The following is a 19069-nucleotide window of genomic DNA, read 5'->3' as shown; positions in this document are numbered from 1 at the left end:
TATCGCAAGGTAGTAGATTTATTGTTGAAGTTTTCTCGCTCCAGTGCTACAACGAAATTGGGTTTTTAGAAACGTCAGGTTTAGCAGGAAGTCAGGCAACGAAAGGCAGAGTAGTCCTATTCGTTCTCCAAATGATGCCCCTTTACGCCCTTAAGAAATTGGCTTAGTTAGGTGAGGAGATGTTAAAATATGAGATTGAGAAAGCAATACAAATATACGTAAGTATTACGTAAGAAGTAAAACCTTAAGGTATCCAGATCTGCAAGACTGGGTTTTCTTTTGTTGTTTAATATGTGTCTCGGTTTGTTTGTAGGTTGTAGTTGGATCAAACAGTTTGTTTGTACTGACTGATATAAAATATTGTATAAAAATAATGCACTACTACAATATTTATATAGGCAATGGTTTGGTATATGAGGCAAAGCATGAATGAAGCATATATAGCACATTTGGGTTGATACATTTCAGCAAGGCTTCATAAATATATATATGTGTGTGTGTGTGTGTGTGTGTGTACAGTGGTTTCATACATGTAAGCAAGGCATGGTTAGAATAATATATTTTAAGAAGCTCTTTCAACTTTTACATTTAACACTTAACCTAACCCATAGCTGCCTTGAGATGGAGACGTATGGCAATTTATGACTTTCATATATCATCCACTGGAACTTAGTATCATAGGTACATTAGTTTTGATTCTTTTAATTCACCCTGTAAGTCTACTTTCCTACAATACTCAAGAACATCACATGTTAAGTTTATAGCTGCTAGTTATTTTCGTTATTTGAAATATCCGGGCCTTTAAAACAGATGTTAGAAATGACCAACTATATTATTTGTTTACGCTTTAATGTGTAAACCACGAACGTGTTTTCCATTCTCTCCAGCAGATGTAAAGACCACTGTAAACATTATAATTTAATATTCTACAAAACTAAGTCTAAACTTATGTCTTATCTAATATATGTTTATGTATGGCTAACCTAGTATATGGATTTTATTTGTTAATTAAATGTGCAGTTTTTTTCTGTTGATATATGAACATTGAGAGGCCTGCACTAAATTATCACGTGAATCTGATGATGTGTAAACTATAGCACACGTAACCGCTGCATTCAAACTAACGAAGTAAGTTTCGGTGTAACTCTGTTTTTTTTTTACACTTATTTGAATAGTGTTAATGGAGATGGCTTCACACCACTTGACATTGCCATAATGACCAACAGCATACCAATGATCAAGCTCCTTCAGTCACGTGGAGGCCGAGAAAGCACGAAATGTAAGTTCTTTATTTAATGTCTACTTTGTGTCGTTTTATAGAAAGTACCTTTTCAGTAATATTGTCATTGTGTAAAAGACCGGTTGGTGTAGATATGAATTTATTTCTTTGTGAGTGAATATTTTATGATTGTTTAGTTTCGTTCATAAGAAGAAAGTTAGAAGCAATTATTTTAAAGTGAATGTTATGACAAATTTAGTTAAGAGTCATACGTTGTGTTTGTAATTTAAGTCGAGATTGTATTATTTTGGAAACAAATGGAGTGCGTGCTGTTCATTCATCATTGAATTTATCGCCAACAAGTCAGACACACCTACTGTAGAAGAACCCTAAAACCAGGCACAACATCCATAATAGTCAGCCTACTTACTAAATACTAGTACTATATGTAATATTAAGAAGAATAGGTCTCTATAGTTTTGAGAAGTATTAACGTTTAAAAGTTTGTTTAATATCGTGACATCTTTTCTTCAAATCAAGACTTAACTCCTTGAGATGCCAGAATATAAAACAATTAAGTGGTTGATATTTTGAATCTGAATAGCATTGGGAGCAGGTTTCCTGTAGTTTAGAGCCCTGAATTTTGGAGCTGGCGATCCGGTTTCAAACCTGTACAGTACTAAGAATATTACCTGTACTTTGAACTATTGGAACATTATGAGAGTGAAAGTGAATCATTTAACATGAGTTGGTACGTGACTGCTGTTTTCGAAACTAGGAATACCGACAGATAGTCATAGTAGCTTTGTCATAAATACAGAGTACAAATGCTGAAAAGTATTTTTAAAAAAATGCGAAATATGCATATGTGAAGTGTGGAAAATCCGTAATTAAAATCGAAACAACACTTATTAAGTTTAAATTCGCAGGCCTATGTAATAGTCTTTTATGGAAATTGTGATAACAATGGTTACACATAGTAAAAGATGAACTGATTTGTAAACTGCACGTGGGTATATTAATTAATTGTTTGAGTTACCATAATGTACTTCATTGGCTCACATCCTTACATTGTTACAAGTCTTACTAATGATTGTCAGTTTCCATATTTTTACATCAGTTCTCTGTTGCATATCATTTAACAATAGTAGAATGAACAAGTGAACCGATTGTCTTTGGTAGAGAAGTCAGAAGGTTTGAATGTGGGGAGCTACCTGTAAAAATTACACCACATAAAATAATCCGAGAAAACAAACTTGTTTGTTTTTTGATCTTGGTTCTTTGTTGGCTGCATATTGTTTCAAAATAACTGTAAACAGAAATGTGCAAAACCTCAGCAAGAATCCTACAAAGTTGAATAGGAAGGAATAGTGAACGTGGCTAAAATTACGAAGGGGGACATTGTACAAAATTGGTCGACGTTATTTTTCTCTCGTTCATTCCCCCCCCCCTGAATCTTCCACAGAAATCTTTAACTCATATACAGGGGGTGGACAAAAAATGGCCCCCTTGAAAATGTTGTTAATTTTTTATATCTTTTATTAGATAATAGAAAGAAATATGTAAAACTATATGTTATAGAATGTACTCGACGAAATCTTTTCAAATATGAGCTCAAATCATAATTTTAACACCTGAACTATTCATGATTTTTGTTACATTTTCTCATAAAATGTGCCGTGCACCTGCTGTATTTTCTTACGTCTCATTTCAGTTGGCCTACAATGTATTATTTGATAAAAGATATAACAAATGAACAACACTTTCAAGGATGGATCGTTTTTTCCTTCTCCATCCAATACTTTAATAATAATCATACATAAAACCTTAATGGTTCAGCATTTATACTGCATGTTGGAATTCAGCATGTTTCATACAGCTGTGACGTCAGCTCTGACATTTCAGTATCTTTTCCTTCCCCCATCCCCTTAGATCTAACGGAAGAGAGCAGAAGGAGTCATCTCAACACCCTCGTGCAAGATGCTGAGCGTTGTGTAGAAGAGTTGAAATCTTATCTAGTCACTGCTGCCACTAACAGTAGTCTTTCAGCTGCTGTTGTTAAGGTAAGACAGTAGAGGTCATTCATCTTACCCAAAAACTAAACATTGTTACAATGATTAGGAATGCTTGGTTAGCCCATCACCCTCTAATAACGTTACTAACAATCAGGTAGGTCCCATGTAGCATAATTGTTGGGTTTTTACATGACCATATTAAAAGAGTGACTATACCGGTCAGCAAGGGGTAAGTTAGTCTTAGCTTTAAGCAACTTATTTTAACACGTTTACCCTGATTACCTTTATAGGAAAAGGAGCGACAACTGACACTTTCGGAGAGACGTCACGAGCTATTGAAAAGGATGAGTGCACGGTTCGAACAAATGCGTGAGTTTCAAACTTATTAGACACTTCTAGATATATTAAAGTATTTAGGTGACATAAATTCAGACCCCTGTTACAAAAATGTAAGCACTTTTGAAATAACTAAATTGTCAACTTGAACAAAGCCTTTGTGACATAAATGGCCCTGTCGGATCTACCCGAAAACACTTAATTAATCAGTTAGAAGTAGAAAAATATTCCCTCTGTTAATAAACCTCTCAGATTTTGTTTATTTTAAGAACAAACCTGCATTGGGCTATCTGCTATCTATCACCGCATTGAATCCAACCCCGGATATTAGCGTTGTAAGTCCATAAACTTACTGCTGTCCAACGGAGGACAGCGCTCACTAATAGCCGTTTGTAATTTTAACCTACTAACCAGTACTCACCCCCACAAGGGCTGATTCTTTTAACCGAATAAGGAACTGACTGCTCTTTCTATAACACTTCCACAGCTAAAAGTGCAAATGGTGCTCAGCAGCATCACGGCTCTAGCCTTGAACCCTTCGATTTTCAGCCCGACACACTAACCATTAAACCACACCAGCACAGGATTATATATATTTCAAAGATGAAGTTTTTGTAACTTTAACTTTGATTTTCGGTAGTTAAATTCTGATATTTTTTAATTATTTCTTTAGGGTGACAACAATAACATTATTCAATAAACTAAAAAAGGGTAATACCCACTTCTGAGTAGATTTCTACTTTTGAATACTTATGCTCAAAAACATGGCTTAAAAGTATCCCGAGCGGTTTCCATTTCAATTTGTTCACGAATTTTGATCGTTTACAAAATCACAACTTACTTCGATTATAACGAAAGAGGTTGACCTTCCATGAAACTTTGTTACGTTATCCAAAAAGGAATCAGTTACTCCCTTGGTGAAAATGAGTTTTTATATCAAATTAGGTTAAAATCTGTTGTAGTTGTAATGTTCACATACATCCACATTCATAGTTAGAAGTAGAAAAATATTCCCTCTGTCGGTTGGGTTAATTCTTCAGAAATTAATATTTAAATCTCTGATAATTATTTTGTTAGAAACTAGAGGTAATATGAAATTATTTTACTTTATTTGTGGTGTTATGAATTTATTTTTGGTCGTTAGGGCACTCGACTCGCAACCTGCGAGTCATGGGTTCAAATCTCTTCACCGACCACGCTTGCGCTATCAGTCATAGAGGCGTTATTATGTGATAGTTAATCCCACTGGCCGTTGATAAAGAGTTGTCCAAACTTTGGCCTAATCTGAGGGTTGCAGGTTCGAATCCCCGTCGCACCAAACATGCTCGTCCTTTCAGCCGTGGGGCATCATAATGTGACGGTCAGTCCCACTATTCGTTGGTAAAATAATAGTCCAAGTAGTCGACGGTGGGTGGTGATGACTAGCTGCCTTCTCTCTAGTCTTACACTGCTAAATTAGGGACGGCTAGCGCAGATAGCCCTCGTGTAGCTTTGCACGAAATTCAAAACAAACCAAACCAAGCGTTGTCAGTGAATGTGTTGACTGGCTGCCTACCTCCTAAATTAGGGATGGCTAGCGCATATAATTTTCGCCCCACCGCTAGTACAGCAGTAAGTCTACGGATTTACAGCGCTAAAAATCTGGGGTTCGATTCCCCTCGATGGGCTCAGCAGATAGCCCGATATGGCTTTGCTATCGGAAAAACACACACACACACATAACTTTCGAGTAGCTTTGGGCGATATTCAACGAACAAATGTTGTATTGATTAATGCATTTGTTACTTGTTAAAAGTTTTTACTATCTGTGTGTTGTACTGTTATAACTCTACTAAAATCATTTGTTATAACAGAGAACTATGGCTTAGAATATTTTCATTTGTTTTCCTGCGAAGTCTAGAGCAAATTCAAGAATCATATACGAAAACCTTTTAAAGTGTAGTTCAACTAATTTGGGTTTTTAAGGAATACCAGACCCACCGAAACGAATACATCTTGAAGTAGCTGGGATCGATTCATTGAGGACAAGGATTGAGGAGTCTGACTCGGCGAAATGTGGCAAAACCATCGTAACGAGATACAAAGGTAATTATTGTATTCTCTTCCAAACGGTTGTTAGTTTAATCAAATTATACGCAAAGTTGAGATTGACATCAAACTGACTTGTTGAACGAGCACTCAGCGTCATTTGTTGGTAACCGTATGATTACTAATTACAACTTATCAGAAATACAAAATGTTAGGCTTAACTATAACTGTATATGTTAGGCTTAAGGAAAATTATTAAGTTTATCTTGTTTATCAATTCGAATATTATATTTATTCACTAGTAAGCCTTGAATCATTTTCTTTTTAATTTATTTTTGTTCTGAAATATTTACTGTGTTTATCATACGATCTAATCGACTTGTTCTGAGGTGTATATCATAAACAGAAAAGTGAATAATATTAAATTCTTGTAACAATTCAACTAACAGTATTACAGAATCGTTTTATTTGAGATCATTGTATTATTAGATACATACAATAAACTTATTACATCAGCCATGTTTTCATAATTAAATATTTCTAGCGTTTCACATCTTCAGTTACGTTGTTTTAATCCCCAAAATGTGTCTAAGGTTCAACACACATGTGAATATGTAACATCGTGGTCACTCACTTATCAGCAGGAACTACACACTAACCAATTTAAATATTCACTTTTCAACTTGACTACATGCTTATCAGTTTCACTACACGTTTTTCATTTGTTTACACACTTATCAATTTTTATTGCACATTTTTAGTTTTACACACTTATCAATTTTACCACACATTTTAGTTTTACACACTTATCAATTTTACTACACATTTTTAGTTTGATTACACACATCAATTTTACCACACATTTTAGTTTTACACACGTATCAAATTTAACCCACATATTAGTTTTACACACTTGTCAATTTTACCACACATTTTAATTTTACACACTTATCAATTTTACCACATATATTTAGTTGGATTACACACTTATCAGTTTTACTGAACATTTTTGTTTCATTACATACCAAGTATGATCAACCATCTTTAGCAAACTAATTCCAACAAAAGTAGTAACAAGCAGGGGGTCCTACACTCTGATAACTTAAATATAGTACATAGTGTATTAAGTGTAAAAATGGTTTATCTAAAGTTTGATGCCGTTGGTTACTTGTTCTGATAACCATCTTTTAGTTACTATTTCTTGAAGGGTTCTCAACTCGTTAACCATTTCTAGTTGAATGCAGTACTGTGGAAGATTTCAGCTCCTTGGTGACGTCACAAGAGCTCAAGGACTTGCATCGATTGGAAGTGACCATCCCTGACCTGATACAGAATACAACATATTTTGTCCAGGTTGCCGCTGGAAACAGCAAAGGGTTTAGCAGTTTTCAGAAAACGTGCCCAAGTTCTGCTGTTCCCTCTAGTAAGATTGTTAAGTTACATGATCACTCACTTCCTGGCGATCAGTTTATAAAACATTATAATGTGAATTATTTCATTTAGTAACATTTCTAGAACGTTTTCGATTTGTTTCTTTGTGGGTCAAGGATCAAAATTTTAACATCCCTACTGGTAGGTGTTTTGGATATTCATAATAACAATAAATACTTAAATTATGTGTTTGAGGTAGAACATCCATAAATTATTAATTATTTTTGACAATTAAAGATGGGTAAATGTTACACGAAACATATAGAGAAAGTTATTTATAGTGTGGCGTATTATAGTTAATCTCAGAGGAGTCTTCGATTTAATATATTAGGTATTAAGATTTCAAATAGCTGGATATTAATATGTATCAGATTTGTTACATTAGCCAACAAGATTGATAGACAAAATTCTCTTTCTTAACACAAATATATTTTAACATACAAAAATAATACAGTTTATAATAACACTTGTCACAAGTAGTACTTTATATACAAATGTTTTAGAAAATTACAAACTATAATGAATCTTCTATCTGCTCTGGAACTGAATGTTTTATCGACGGTTCAGGTCTACGACGAGTGAATTAATTCTCAGTTGATATTGTTACATCTCGCTTAAGCTAAATAGTTGTCTATTCTTGACTGGACTCGTGCCGCTTACAAGCTAACTTTCTACCAACGACGATATTTAATGTCCTTGTAGAAATACTAACGTCCGAAATTAATCTACTGAAGTTAAACAGTTTGTAATGTTCGAAATCTACAAACGTTCCTGGTCCAATTCTGTAGTTTTCCAATTAATAAACGTTAATCACAATTATAGCCTCAGAGATTTATAGTATACTGACTGTCGCAAATTAACAAATTCAAGTGTCTCTCTCCGCGCCGACTTATAAAGTTCAAGAGAGTTTCTCTCGAAAATTTAGCTGACATTAATACTGGCAACCCCAAGTATTTTATACATTGTACATTGTTGATTCTTGATCTCGAGAATCTTCTACAAATTTAGAAAACAGGCGGGACTTTCGCAGTGCACGTTTAAAAATATATGTTACATGACTTAAAGTGAACCAAACGTAGATATTAAAATAAATGTATAACAGTAAGTTCGTTAGAATAGTAAGAATGAAGAATTCTCTGTTCTTGACCTTTACTGTGAAAAACTCTTTTCCTATGCACCGTGTGACATTTACCTAACTATTTCATGATAGCAACAAAAGAAATAAAATTATACTTCTAAGGATTCATTTGAAGTTTTGCATTATTCAATAATATGTAATATATATTTTTATTAAGAATGTAAAGTAGTAGAAATTGTAGAAGTAATATTAAATACGACTAATCACCAGAAAAAGTATCGTATTCTCAGGTGATCGTTACCACAGAGTTATCAAAACCTGGTTATATCACACCATCACATAAAAACAGACTGAAACAATACGACGCGGTTTTAGTAAAAACGATCGTATTAAACACAAACTATAAGAAATTTAGGGGATAATTCACACGATACAAGGCTTGGCATAGCCAGGTAATTAGGGCGCTCGACTCGTAACCTGAGGGTCGCTGGTTCAAATCTCCGTTGCACCAAACATGTTCACCCTTTCAACCGTAGGGGTGTTATAATGGGTACAGTAAATCCCACTCTTGTTTGGTAAAATAGTAGCCCAATAGTTAGTAGTAGATGATGATGGCTAGCTGCGTTCCCTCTAGTTTTACACTGCTTAAATTAGGGACGGCTACTGTAGACAGCCCTCGTGTACCTTTGAGCAAAATTCAAAAACAAACGCGCGATGCAAACCAAAGTAACACGCGCTCATTGTTGTTGTATTATTTAGTTTTATGCTTATCTGATATCTTGATAAATCTGATACAGCGAAACGTTTGGAAGAAAAATGTTTATTTCTACTTGTGATTGGTTGTATACATATTATCATTTTAAACGGATGAAATTGAACTGTGAAAAATTCTAACCACAAACTATTGTTTAACTTCACACGCATTCGTCCTTCGAATCAGAATTTTACTATTTTTCAACGGGAACTGATTCATGTTAAGAATCTGGTAGTTTCAGGTAAACCGGTTTTTGTTTATACAGTCGGGTAGAATATGCAATATACACGCAGGAGGTTCGGAATAAAAGGCTTAGTAGAGTTAAACTGAGCTGTCTTGGTCTTTACTGTGTTTTATAAAGAAAGAAATTAAACACAGAGTGAAACACAATAAAAGTATTCTTCATTTAATTAAAACACAATTAAAATTAAAAACAAAAACAATTAAGAAATGACAGTGTCCTTATCAGACTTTTCCGAGCTCTTCAAATCACTATAAGAACTAATATTTTGGATAGATCTCCAAGACTGGTAAAACATGGCATTATAAAATTTACAAAATAACTCTTGCTCAGACTTCAGACAGCCACATCAATTTTACTCATTTCAATCAAAAAATAAGGAAAACATTTGCCTTCATGTATCACCTGACCTACCAGTAGAAATAATAACGGCCACCTTTGACACAGCAAATTCTACTTCACATGATTTCTTTCTGCGAGAACGCACGTGAAATACCATAGGTGAATTAATCTAAACAAATGAGAAAATGTAACTATGTCACTTCCTTCATCAAAGTTCTACATTAAACATACTTATAGTTGCGTGCATGAAAATTTTAAAGAAAATTTAGGTAAACTCCACATTCTGGTGACTAATATCTAGTAGACCTGCACACTCGGACCTAACGACAAAGAAGGTAAAGGCCCAAATGGATAGGATAGGTACACATTTTATTTAAAATTAATTTTTGCAACAAAAAATAATTAGCTGTTTCTTGCTGTTATTGATAGAATAACAAACAGTCAGTATTCTCATTTTGGAAAGTTAACCAATATTCTGCTGTGAGGCCTAGAAATGCTCTCAGTGGGCCTTTGCCTACTACATCAGATAAAGTGGTTTCTACCTTGGTACATTACCTTATGTAATACTACAGAGAAGTGTTAAAGATAAGAGTTTACTGGTACCTTATTGGTTGATCAGGATTGGTGTAGTTAACTCTTCCAGTTCTACAAGATATACCAATCTGTAACAACCAACCTTTATTATTGTTTCTTGTTCTTATTCTCAAACCCAATGAACATCAAAACTTGACCTAATTTCTATCATTCTCTTGGTTCTACAATGTCATTATTCTCAGCAACAAATTATTTCTTTACTATGAAGTCTACTACTAGGGTCTTATTTATAATTGTCCTACATCTTTGGTTCCAATTTCTAGGTTGGAAGGATCTCGATAACAGAAGAGGAAGAGATGAACTGAGAAGACTTGAAGATCTCTTTCATCAAGTCATCAACTCTCGACCTTCTAATACAGCTGAAATGAAAGGTGGTTTCATATTTATTGAAGACAATATTTTATCGAGTTTGTATCACTTACACAATGAAAAACACAAACACTCATGAAGCTAATAACTTTAGCACTTTCTCTGGCTAATCCGAAATAGAAATATAGATTAATTTGATAGAAATGTAAAAATATATAAAGAAAAGAACATCTACGACTTTAGAACTAAAATATGTGAAGCAAAAATGTATCACTAATTATATATTAAGTTTGTAGCACCTCGACAACATAAGTTGAAACTACGTAGTTTTGTTGAGTTAAACTATAAAAAACCTCAACACTTGTTGCTGTTTGAAAACGTTTTCTTGTGTGGAGAACATTGCATGTGACTCTCACCAAAATGATACATATACATCTTACCTGTGTAGGGGACAAGTAATACGACTGTTATTAAAATGACACATATACATGTTACCTGTGTGGGGGACAAGTAACACGACTGTTATCAAAATGACACATATACATCTTACCTGTGTGGGGGACAAGTAACACGACTGTTATTTAAATGACACATATACATCTTACCTGTGTAGGGGACAAGTAACACGACTGTTATCAAAATGACACATATACATCTTACCTGTGTAGGGGACAAGTAACACGACTGTTATCAAAATGACACATATACATCTTACCTGTGTAGAGGACAAGTAACACGACTGTTATTAAAATGACACTTATACATCTTACCTGTGTAGGGGACAAGTAATACGACTGTTATCAAAATGACACATATACATCTTACCTGTGTAGGGGACAAGTAACACAATTGTTATCAAAATGACACATATACATCTTACCTGTGTAGGGGACAAGTAACACGACTGTTATTAAAATGACACATACATCTTACCTGTGTAGGGGACAAGTAACACGACTGTTATTAAAATGACACTTATACATCTTACCTGTGTAGGGGACAAGTAATACGACTGTTATTAAAATGACACATATACATCTTGGTTGTTGATAATTGTTGTTTGTTTTTGATAGTAATAGATTGTTATTGATAGTTATCGATTGCCACTGTTAGTTATTGTTAATTGTTGATAGTTCTTCATCCTTATTGATATTAGTTGTTAGTTATTGATAATTGTTGATTGTTGTTGATAGTAATAGATGATTTTTGGTGGGAGGTTATCGGAAACTTCAAAATGGTGGCATTTTTGATGGGTCTCCAATGAGGCTCTACCAAGTTTCCCTGTTATCTTTGCTTTTAGGACAGCAGGGACACCACAACACACTACAACAAGAGGCACTGGTCACAATTAACTGAGCTCTTTTTGGGGAGTTAGAACGTCAAGTGTGAGTCACAAGTGGACCTCCAGAAGGTGTTGTTATCACCATTGCACAAAAAGTTGGGTCTTATGAAACAGTTTGTCACAGTTATTGACATGGAGTCTGAAGCCTTAAAGTACCTTCAAGACTTCTTACCTGAGCTGTCTGTGGCAAAAGTCAAAGTTGGTGTCTTCGTTGAACCACAAATAAAGAAGCTCCTGGAGTGCACAGAATTCCTCAAGAAGCTCAGTAGTAACGGAAAAAACTTGGGGCAGTTTGTCGCAGTGGTTCGGGGCTTCTTGGGCAATCACAAGGCCGGAAATTATGTGGAACTGGTTGAGGCTCTGGTGAAGAACTACGGCAAAATGGGCTGCAGGATATCCTTGAAAGTCCATATCTTTTAGGCTCATTTTGATAAATTCAAGGAAAACATGGGATCATACTCAGAGGAGCAAGGTGAGCGCTTCCACCAAGATATACTGGACTTTGAACGTCGCTACCAAGGAGCGTATGACGATAACATGATGGGAGACTATATTTGGGGCTGATACGTAAAAGCGGTTTGCATTACAATCGCAAATCTCAAAAAGTACTCACTTCTAAACATTTTTGTATAATTTAGTATAAATACATGTGAATCTTGATTCATATGTTGTTTTATTCAGGCCTTATGAAAATGTGCAAATTCGCCCGTATTTACATAGAAAATAAGTTAATTTCTAAATTTCATTATCCAGGTCACAAAAGCAAAGTTTGAAGGGAACTATGGCCATTTTCTGTACTTTTACAACATAAGCAATTAAGAAATAACACATACTATCCAGGAACAAAATTTGTGTTACGTAGTGTAATTGTTGATAATTATTGATAGTTGTTGATACTTTTATTAATTAATTGAATGAATATAATGATTTACTACACGTACAATCTATACTTTAAGACGAAGTTTTGAGTGACATTCGTATTAATACTTTAGATCTTTTGACATGAAGTAACATTATGTTTAGGCACAACATGTTACCCTTTGGTCCATCTTGGTTTTCCCATCCTTTGAGCTAAACTAAAAAAAATAATTTACATTTTTAATTTTTCCTGGGGAGATACATTTACTTAACAAAAGACTCAACTTCACAATTGCATCTCTGTGCATCCTAACCTTTGAAATTAAAGCATGTTTAGAAAACCTAGAAAAATACTTGTGATACTTTCCACAGAAAACAAAAAAACAACTGAAAACAAAGAATAGAAATAAGACAATTTCGACAATTTTATTGACATCCAACAGCTAAACGTCCCGGGAAAAACTAAAAATTTATATTTTCCAGAAACACCTAAAAACATCTTAAACGATTTTTTCAAAGAATTTTCTCACAAAACTATCAATATAATTTCACAAAACAGAATACTAAAAAATAATCTTACAAAAATACATTAATTTTGTAAAAAACCTAAAACATGACAAAAATATTAAAATTCTAAAAGCAGATAAAGGTAACGCTATAGTCATAATGAACACGAATGAATACATCCAAAAAATGAAGAACATCCTGTCAGACACTAACAAATTTAAACAAATACACACAAATCTAACAAAGACACACGAAACACAACTAAACAAAATACTAGTAAAAATGAAAAAGCCAACACAATTTCACAAACACTTTATTCCCACCTACATAAGACCGACTTACGCATACCACAAATATACGGCATCCCCAAACCTCATAAACCAGATTGTCCATTACGACCAATAATGTCCACATATGAATCATTTAATTATAATATTGGTAAATACATAGTATGGGCATTCTTCAAATATGTAACATGAGCCAGTTAATTCATCAAAGACTCTTTTAATTTCAAGTCTAATCTAAATCAACTTAATCATAAAGCCTTAATGGCCAGTTTCGATGTCATATTCCTTTTTGCAGAAGGCCCAACCACTGAAGCCTGCAAGATAGTTTAGAACTCTATATCCGAGACCCTAACCCATCAATAGACATTCCCAGAAACCAATTACCAACCCTCATAGAATTTACCACGATGAAGACAAGCTTCATGTTCAACAACCACAACTATATACAAACAAATGGCCTAAGCATGGGCAACCCAGTATCACCAGTTCTAGCCAATATTTTTATGACACAAGTTGAAACACAAGCAATTAACACAGCATTACATGCACCACTATACTGGTACATATGTGTAGACGACGCGATTGCGGTATTCAGATCCACAGAACACACTTAATTTTTTCAATCACATTAACTCTATACATCCCAACATTAACTTTACATGTAAACAAGAAGAAAGCAATCAAATATCATTTCTTAACCTCAAAATTAAAAGAACCAACACACAATTTAAAACAGAAATCCACCGAAAAATCACCCATACTGGACTATACATTCCTTGGGACTCAGCACATGAAACAAAACAAAAACTCAACATACTAAGAAACCAAATAAACACAGCCATAAAACTATGCTTACCAGATAAAATTAACGATGAATTAGACAAAATAAAACAATACTTCATCAACATCAATAAGTTTCCTCCACAAACCGTAGAAAACATTATAAGCACACACATAGACATAAAGCAAAATCAACCAACAAAAGTAAATATATCCCACGAATTAAAAAAATAACGAAACCGTATACTGCTGCACACCATATATTCCTGACATCAGCAGAAAAATAACCAACATTTGGCAAAAACTAATAACAAAATATGACATTACAGTTAATACCAAATTTATTCAAAAACCAGGCACCAAACTGAGGTCTATACTATGTAAAAACTACACTGACAAACACCACACCAACATTATTTAGAAAATACAATGTGATAACTGCCACGACTTATTGAAGAAACAAGTAGAAAAATGGAAACCAGATTTAAAGAACATAAAAAGTCACCTTCACACGTTTTCGAACACTGCAAATCAAATAAACACAACATAAACATAGAAAACACTCAAATACCAAATAAAGAAACAAACATAAACAAACTCAAAATTAAATAAACCTTACTTATACAACAACTCAAGTCCAAAATAAACCAATACAAAGGAACCCCATTATATCTATATTGATAAATATGTCTAAGCACACCCTCTACATTCATACACTCAATTACACAACCGCCTTCAAACATGTGGTCAGCTACCGGTCAGTAATCTTTTCTTTCTTTGTGAACCTGACGATGACCGAAGAAGATCGAAACGTTGTTCGCTCCTCTACTAGTGCCTTCTCTACCCATACCAATCGTTTATAAATATATAGTTTTTTCTAGAAGTGGGTTTTTTTCTCATCATCACAGATTCATGCATCTGTTGAGGTTTCTTTCACACTCATTAAAATTTATTGCCTCCACAACATCTGAAGTCAACCCATTCAATATGCCAACCACTCTATATGAGAGGTAAAATTGATTTAACTGAAGATGACTTCTTCCTTGCCTAAATCCAGATATGTGTTATTTAGTTCTATAATTTTCACTGTTGTGTATGAGAAAAGTTGATATATTAACATTGTCGATTTCTTCTACAATATTAAGCACTTCAATTAGATCCTCCTAACTTTCTTTTTTCAAGAGAAAATAGTTTTAATTATAGATTTTAATCTCTCTTCATATGACAACCCCTCCATCACAGACTCCATTGTAGTAACCCTTCTCAGTACCTCTTCCAACATTTCAATGTCTTTCTTTAGAAGTCCAACACTGAAAACCATATTCCAAATCTGGCCTAACCAGTGACCCGTACTAGGAAGTTGTAACATCTTAAGATTTGTATTTAGTATTTTTTATATGCACTAGGTTTGTAATTCTATATTCATATAATTTATGTTCCTATGCCATTCATCTTATCTTTCTGTACACTTGCAGTACTTACTTATGTGACACACGAATATAGAAACGAATTTCATAACATCGATCTGTTTTCCTATTAGTCACTACGGGATCACGTGATAACTCTTACCAACACCGTCGCCAGGTAAAGAAAAGTTTTAAAAATCTGTTTGCTTCAACTCCAAACTTTCAAAAAAACATGACAAGGTAAGATTTCCACTTTTATCTTACGTGACAATTAAAAGTTTCGAGCGAAATAAATAAAGTGAAAAGTGTTAAAAGTACATAATAAGAAATAACTATCGACATTGTAAAAATCTTCGACGCTGAGATCCGTAGATTTGACATTGTTTGGAACTTCTGATTAGTGTTGGTCACATTTCAGTTCTGCTGTTTCACAAACAGTTAAAAGTTATGATATAATTTAGTGTTAGCGCACTACCCTCAAGGTGGGCGACTGTCTAGGGCTCTAGGACGACAATGTAAGTAAGACACCATCAGTAAGTTTTAATCCCAGTGTTTGTTACTTTTTGTTTTGGTATAAATACGGGTGTGCTTTTCATCCTAAAATAACTTTTTCTTCAATATTCAAATTGTTAAAAATTCTTAAATAGATGATCAGTTAATCACATTCACGTCTTCAGTTAATGATATACACATCTTTAGTCAATTGTGCATATCTTCAGTTAACAATATACACATCTTCAGTCAATGGTACACAAATTTTTAGTCAATTTGCACATCTTCAGTTAATGATATACACGTCTTCTGTTATGATATACACATGTATCTTCTTAACTGACTTTTCAAGGTCGTAGCCAATGCATGGTTTTTAACGACCAGAACTTTTATGTTTTGTAAGATGATGATTTTATTTGTTTAATACATCAGGGGAGTGTACCTTGCGTGCATTTTCTATCATGACGATAGAATCTTGGTGACAACTGAAGAAACGGTTCCCATCCTGGAAGTGGATGATTCTCATCCTCCGTCTCTCCACACGGACTTTCATTGGTTCATGAAGGTAAGTAAACTGAACTAATCTTTCCACACGGACTTTCATTGGTTGATGAAGATAAGTAAACTGAACTAATCTTTCCACACGGACTCTCATTGGTTGATGAAGGTAAGTAAACTGAACTAATCTTTCCACACGGACTCTCATTGGTTGATGAAGGTAAGTAAACTGAACTAATCTTTCCACACGGACTCTCATTGGTTGATGAAGGTAAGTAAACTGAACTAATCTCACCACACGTACTTTCATTGGTTGATGAAGGTAAGTAAACTGAACTAATCTTTCCACATAGACTTTCATTGGTTGATGAAGATAAGTAAACTGAACTAATCTCACCACACGTACTTTCATTGGTTGATGAAGGTAAGTAAACTGAACTAATCTTTCCACATAGACTTTCATTGGTTGATGAAGATAAGTAAACTGAACTAATCTTTCCACATAGACTTTCATTGGTTGATGAAGATAAGTAAACTGAACTAATCTTTCCACATAGACTTTCATTGGTTGATGAAGGTAAGTAAACTGAACTAATCTTTCCACATAGACTTTCATTGGTTGATGAAGATAAGTAAACTGAACTAATCTCACCACACGTACTTTCATTGGTTGATGAAGGTAAGTAAACTGAACTAATCTTTCCACATAGACTTTCATTGGTTGATGAAGATAAGTAAACTGAACTAATCTCACCACACGTACTTTCATTGGTTAATGAAAGTAAGTAAAACAAATATGGATGCTGTAAAAATAAAGTAATACAGAAAACTTCAATTCAGAACAGGTATTTTCTATCAGAATCAACAGACCTGACAAGAAGAACAGGAGTTAGTAACTACTAAAACACTAGTAAACAAAGGGTGTAAATAAAACCTTGAAACAAAGTTCACATATCTAAAGTTAAAGTTATTAAGATTCTGTACTGTAAAACAAGTTCAGCTATAGAGAGCTCTTTTAGTTAGATCTGCTACGTTTGTTGTTTGTTGTTAGAGTCAAGTAACAAGAGAGTTGTCAGTTTGTTGTTAGAGTCAAATAACAAGAAAGCTGTCAGTTTGTTGTTAGAGTCAAGTAACAAGAAAGTTGTCAGTTTGTTGTTAGAGTCAAGTAACAAGAAAGTTGTCAGTTTGTTGTTAGAGTCAAATAACAAGAAAGTTTTTAGTTTGTTGTTAAACTCAAGTAACAAGACAGTTGTTAGTTTGTTGTTAGAGTCAAGTAACAAGAAAGTTTTTAGTTTGTTGTTAAACTCAAGTAACAAGACAGTTGTTAGTTTGTTGTTAGAGTCAAGTAACAAGAAAGTTTTTAGTTTGTTGTTAAACTCAAGTAACAAGATAGTTGTTAGTTTGTTGTTAGAGTCAAGTAACAAGACAGTTGTTAGTTTGTTGTTAGAGTCAAGTAACAAGACAGTTGTTAGTTTGTTGTTAGAGTCAAGTAACAAGACAGTTGTCAGTTTGTTGTTAGAGTCAAGTAACAAGAAAGTTGTCACTTTGTTATTAGGGTTAAGCAACAAATAGAAGTAATAGTTGTACCACAAATAAAGAGTTAAGTCAGTTTCTTATAATAACGGAAGTTTTTGGTTCGAGTTAAACTACGGACTTCAGATCAGTTGTGCAATTTCTCTGTAACCTCAGGTTGCGTGCACATGGAAAGACGTGAAGGCCTTACGACATGATATGGAGAGAGTCACAGCGTTTCCACTCTCCACTTCCGGCGGAAGTTACTTCAAGCTACTGAGCAGATGCAGGTAAGTAGGTGGTCACCAGTGTTTAGCTTCTCACATCTTCCGTCTTACACGTGTAACTGGTGATACGTCAGGGATCATTTGCAAAACACATATTTTGTAATTTACAATTCATTGTTCTATTATTTGTTTGTTTGTGCTACTGTCATTGAGTTATATCTGGGAACTTTATCTCACAGCAATAAATCTGGAGAAATCGGAGAACCATATTAATGTCTTTTGTTCGTCACAGAGAACCCATGTGTAAATAAGATATTAATAGTATGTCTAACTGACGCCGCTAATGACTTATTCAGCAATTAAATAATGTAAGATACAATTATCTTAGTTATAAACTAATAGTAGTAACTCCACATCTGTTATAAGTGTAGTAAGTAAAATACAACTAAAAACATCATACATGGACTTGTCTTCCAGTGGAGGCTTAGCTGTACAATCATTGAATTTCTAGCTAAGCTACTGTAAGGGCCTAAGATTTAGGACAGTGTTTTTTCTTTCCATTCAACTTAGGCTTAGCTATGCGATCTTCGAACCATATTTCAATCTATATATCTAGGCTGCCTTAGGGACCTGCGACTTAGGACAGCTATTTTACAAACCATTTAAAGACTCTGAAGGAACCCTCGTGATAACCACCGTTAAATATGTGAGTGACCCCAAAAGTCAGAAGAGCTTGTCAGTGTGGTGGCTCCCCCTGGCGAAACTTGATCGTAAATTTTCATCCAACAACGCCAGTGATGACGGTGAAACACC

The 19069-nt window shown here is 34.2% G+C and overlaps 1 protein-coding gene across 1 annotated transcript in view; it reads left to right on the top strand.

Moving 5' to 3' along the window:
• The window catches only part of LOC143239589 (ankyrin repeat and fibronectin type-III domain-containing protein 1-like), a 34595-nt gene extending 15600 nt beyond the window's left edge, over positions 1-18995 (top strand). The window contains exons 7-16 of the mRNA XM_076480811.1: positions 1176-1279; positions 3152-3282; positions 3525-3603; positions 5536-5655; positions 6833-7021; positions 10302-10409; positions 15662-15767; positions 16452-16584; positions 18207-18319; positions 18873-18995. Of these exons, the coding sequence (XP_076336926.1) occupies positions 1176-1279; positions 3152-3282; positions 3525-3603; positions 5536-5655; positions 6833-7021; positions 10302-10409; positions 15662-15767; positions 16452-16584; positions 18207-18319; positions 18873-18882 (1093 nt within the window). The 3' untranslated portion in view covers positions 18883-18995. The remainder of the gene's footprint in view (positions 1-1175; positions 1280-3151; positions 3283-3524; positions 3604-5535; positions 5656-6832; positions 7022-10301; positions 10410-15661; positions 15768-16451; positions 16585-18206; positions 18320-18872) is intronic.
• The last annotated feature ends 74 nt before the right edge of the window (positions 18996-19069 follow it).

This window comes from Tachypleus tridentatus, chromosome 13 (genome assembly GCF_004210375.1).
Source record: "Tachypleus tridentatus isolate NWPU-2018 chromosome 13, ASM421037v1, whole genome shotgun sequence".
Lineage (NCBI taxonomy): Eukaryota > Metazoa > Arthropoda > Merostomata > Xiphosura > Limulidae > Tachypleus > Tachypleus tridentatus.
The sequence above is the reverse complement of the archived record's forward strand: the minus strand, read 5'-3'. Positions and strand labels throughout refer to the sequence as shown.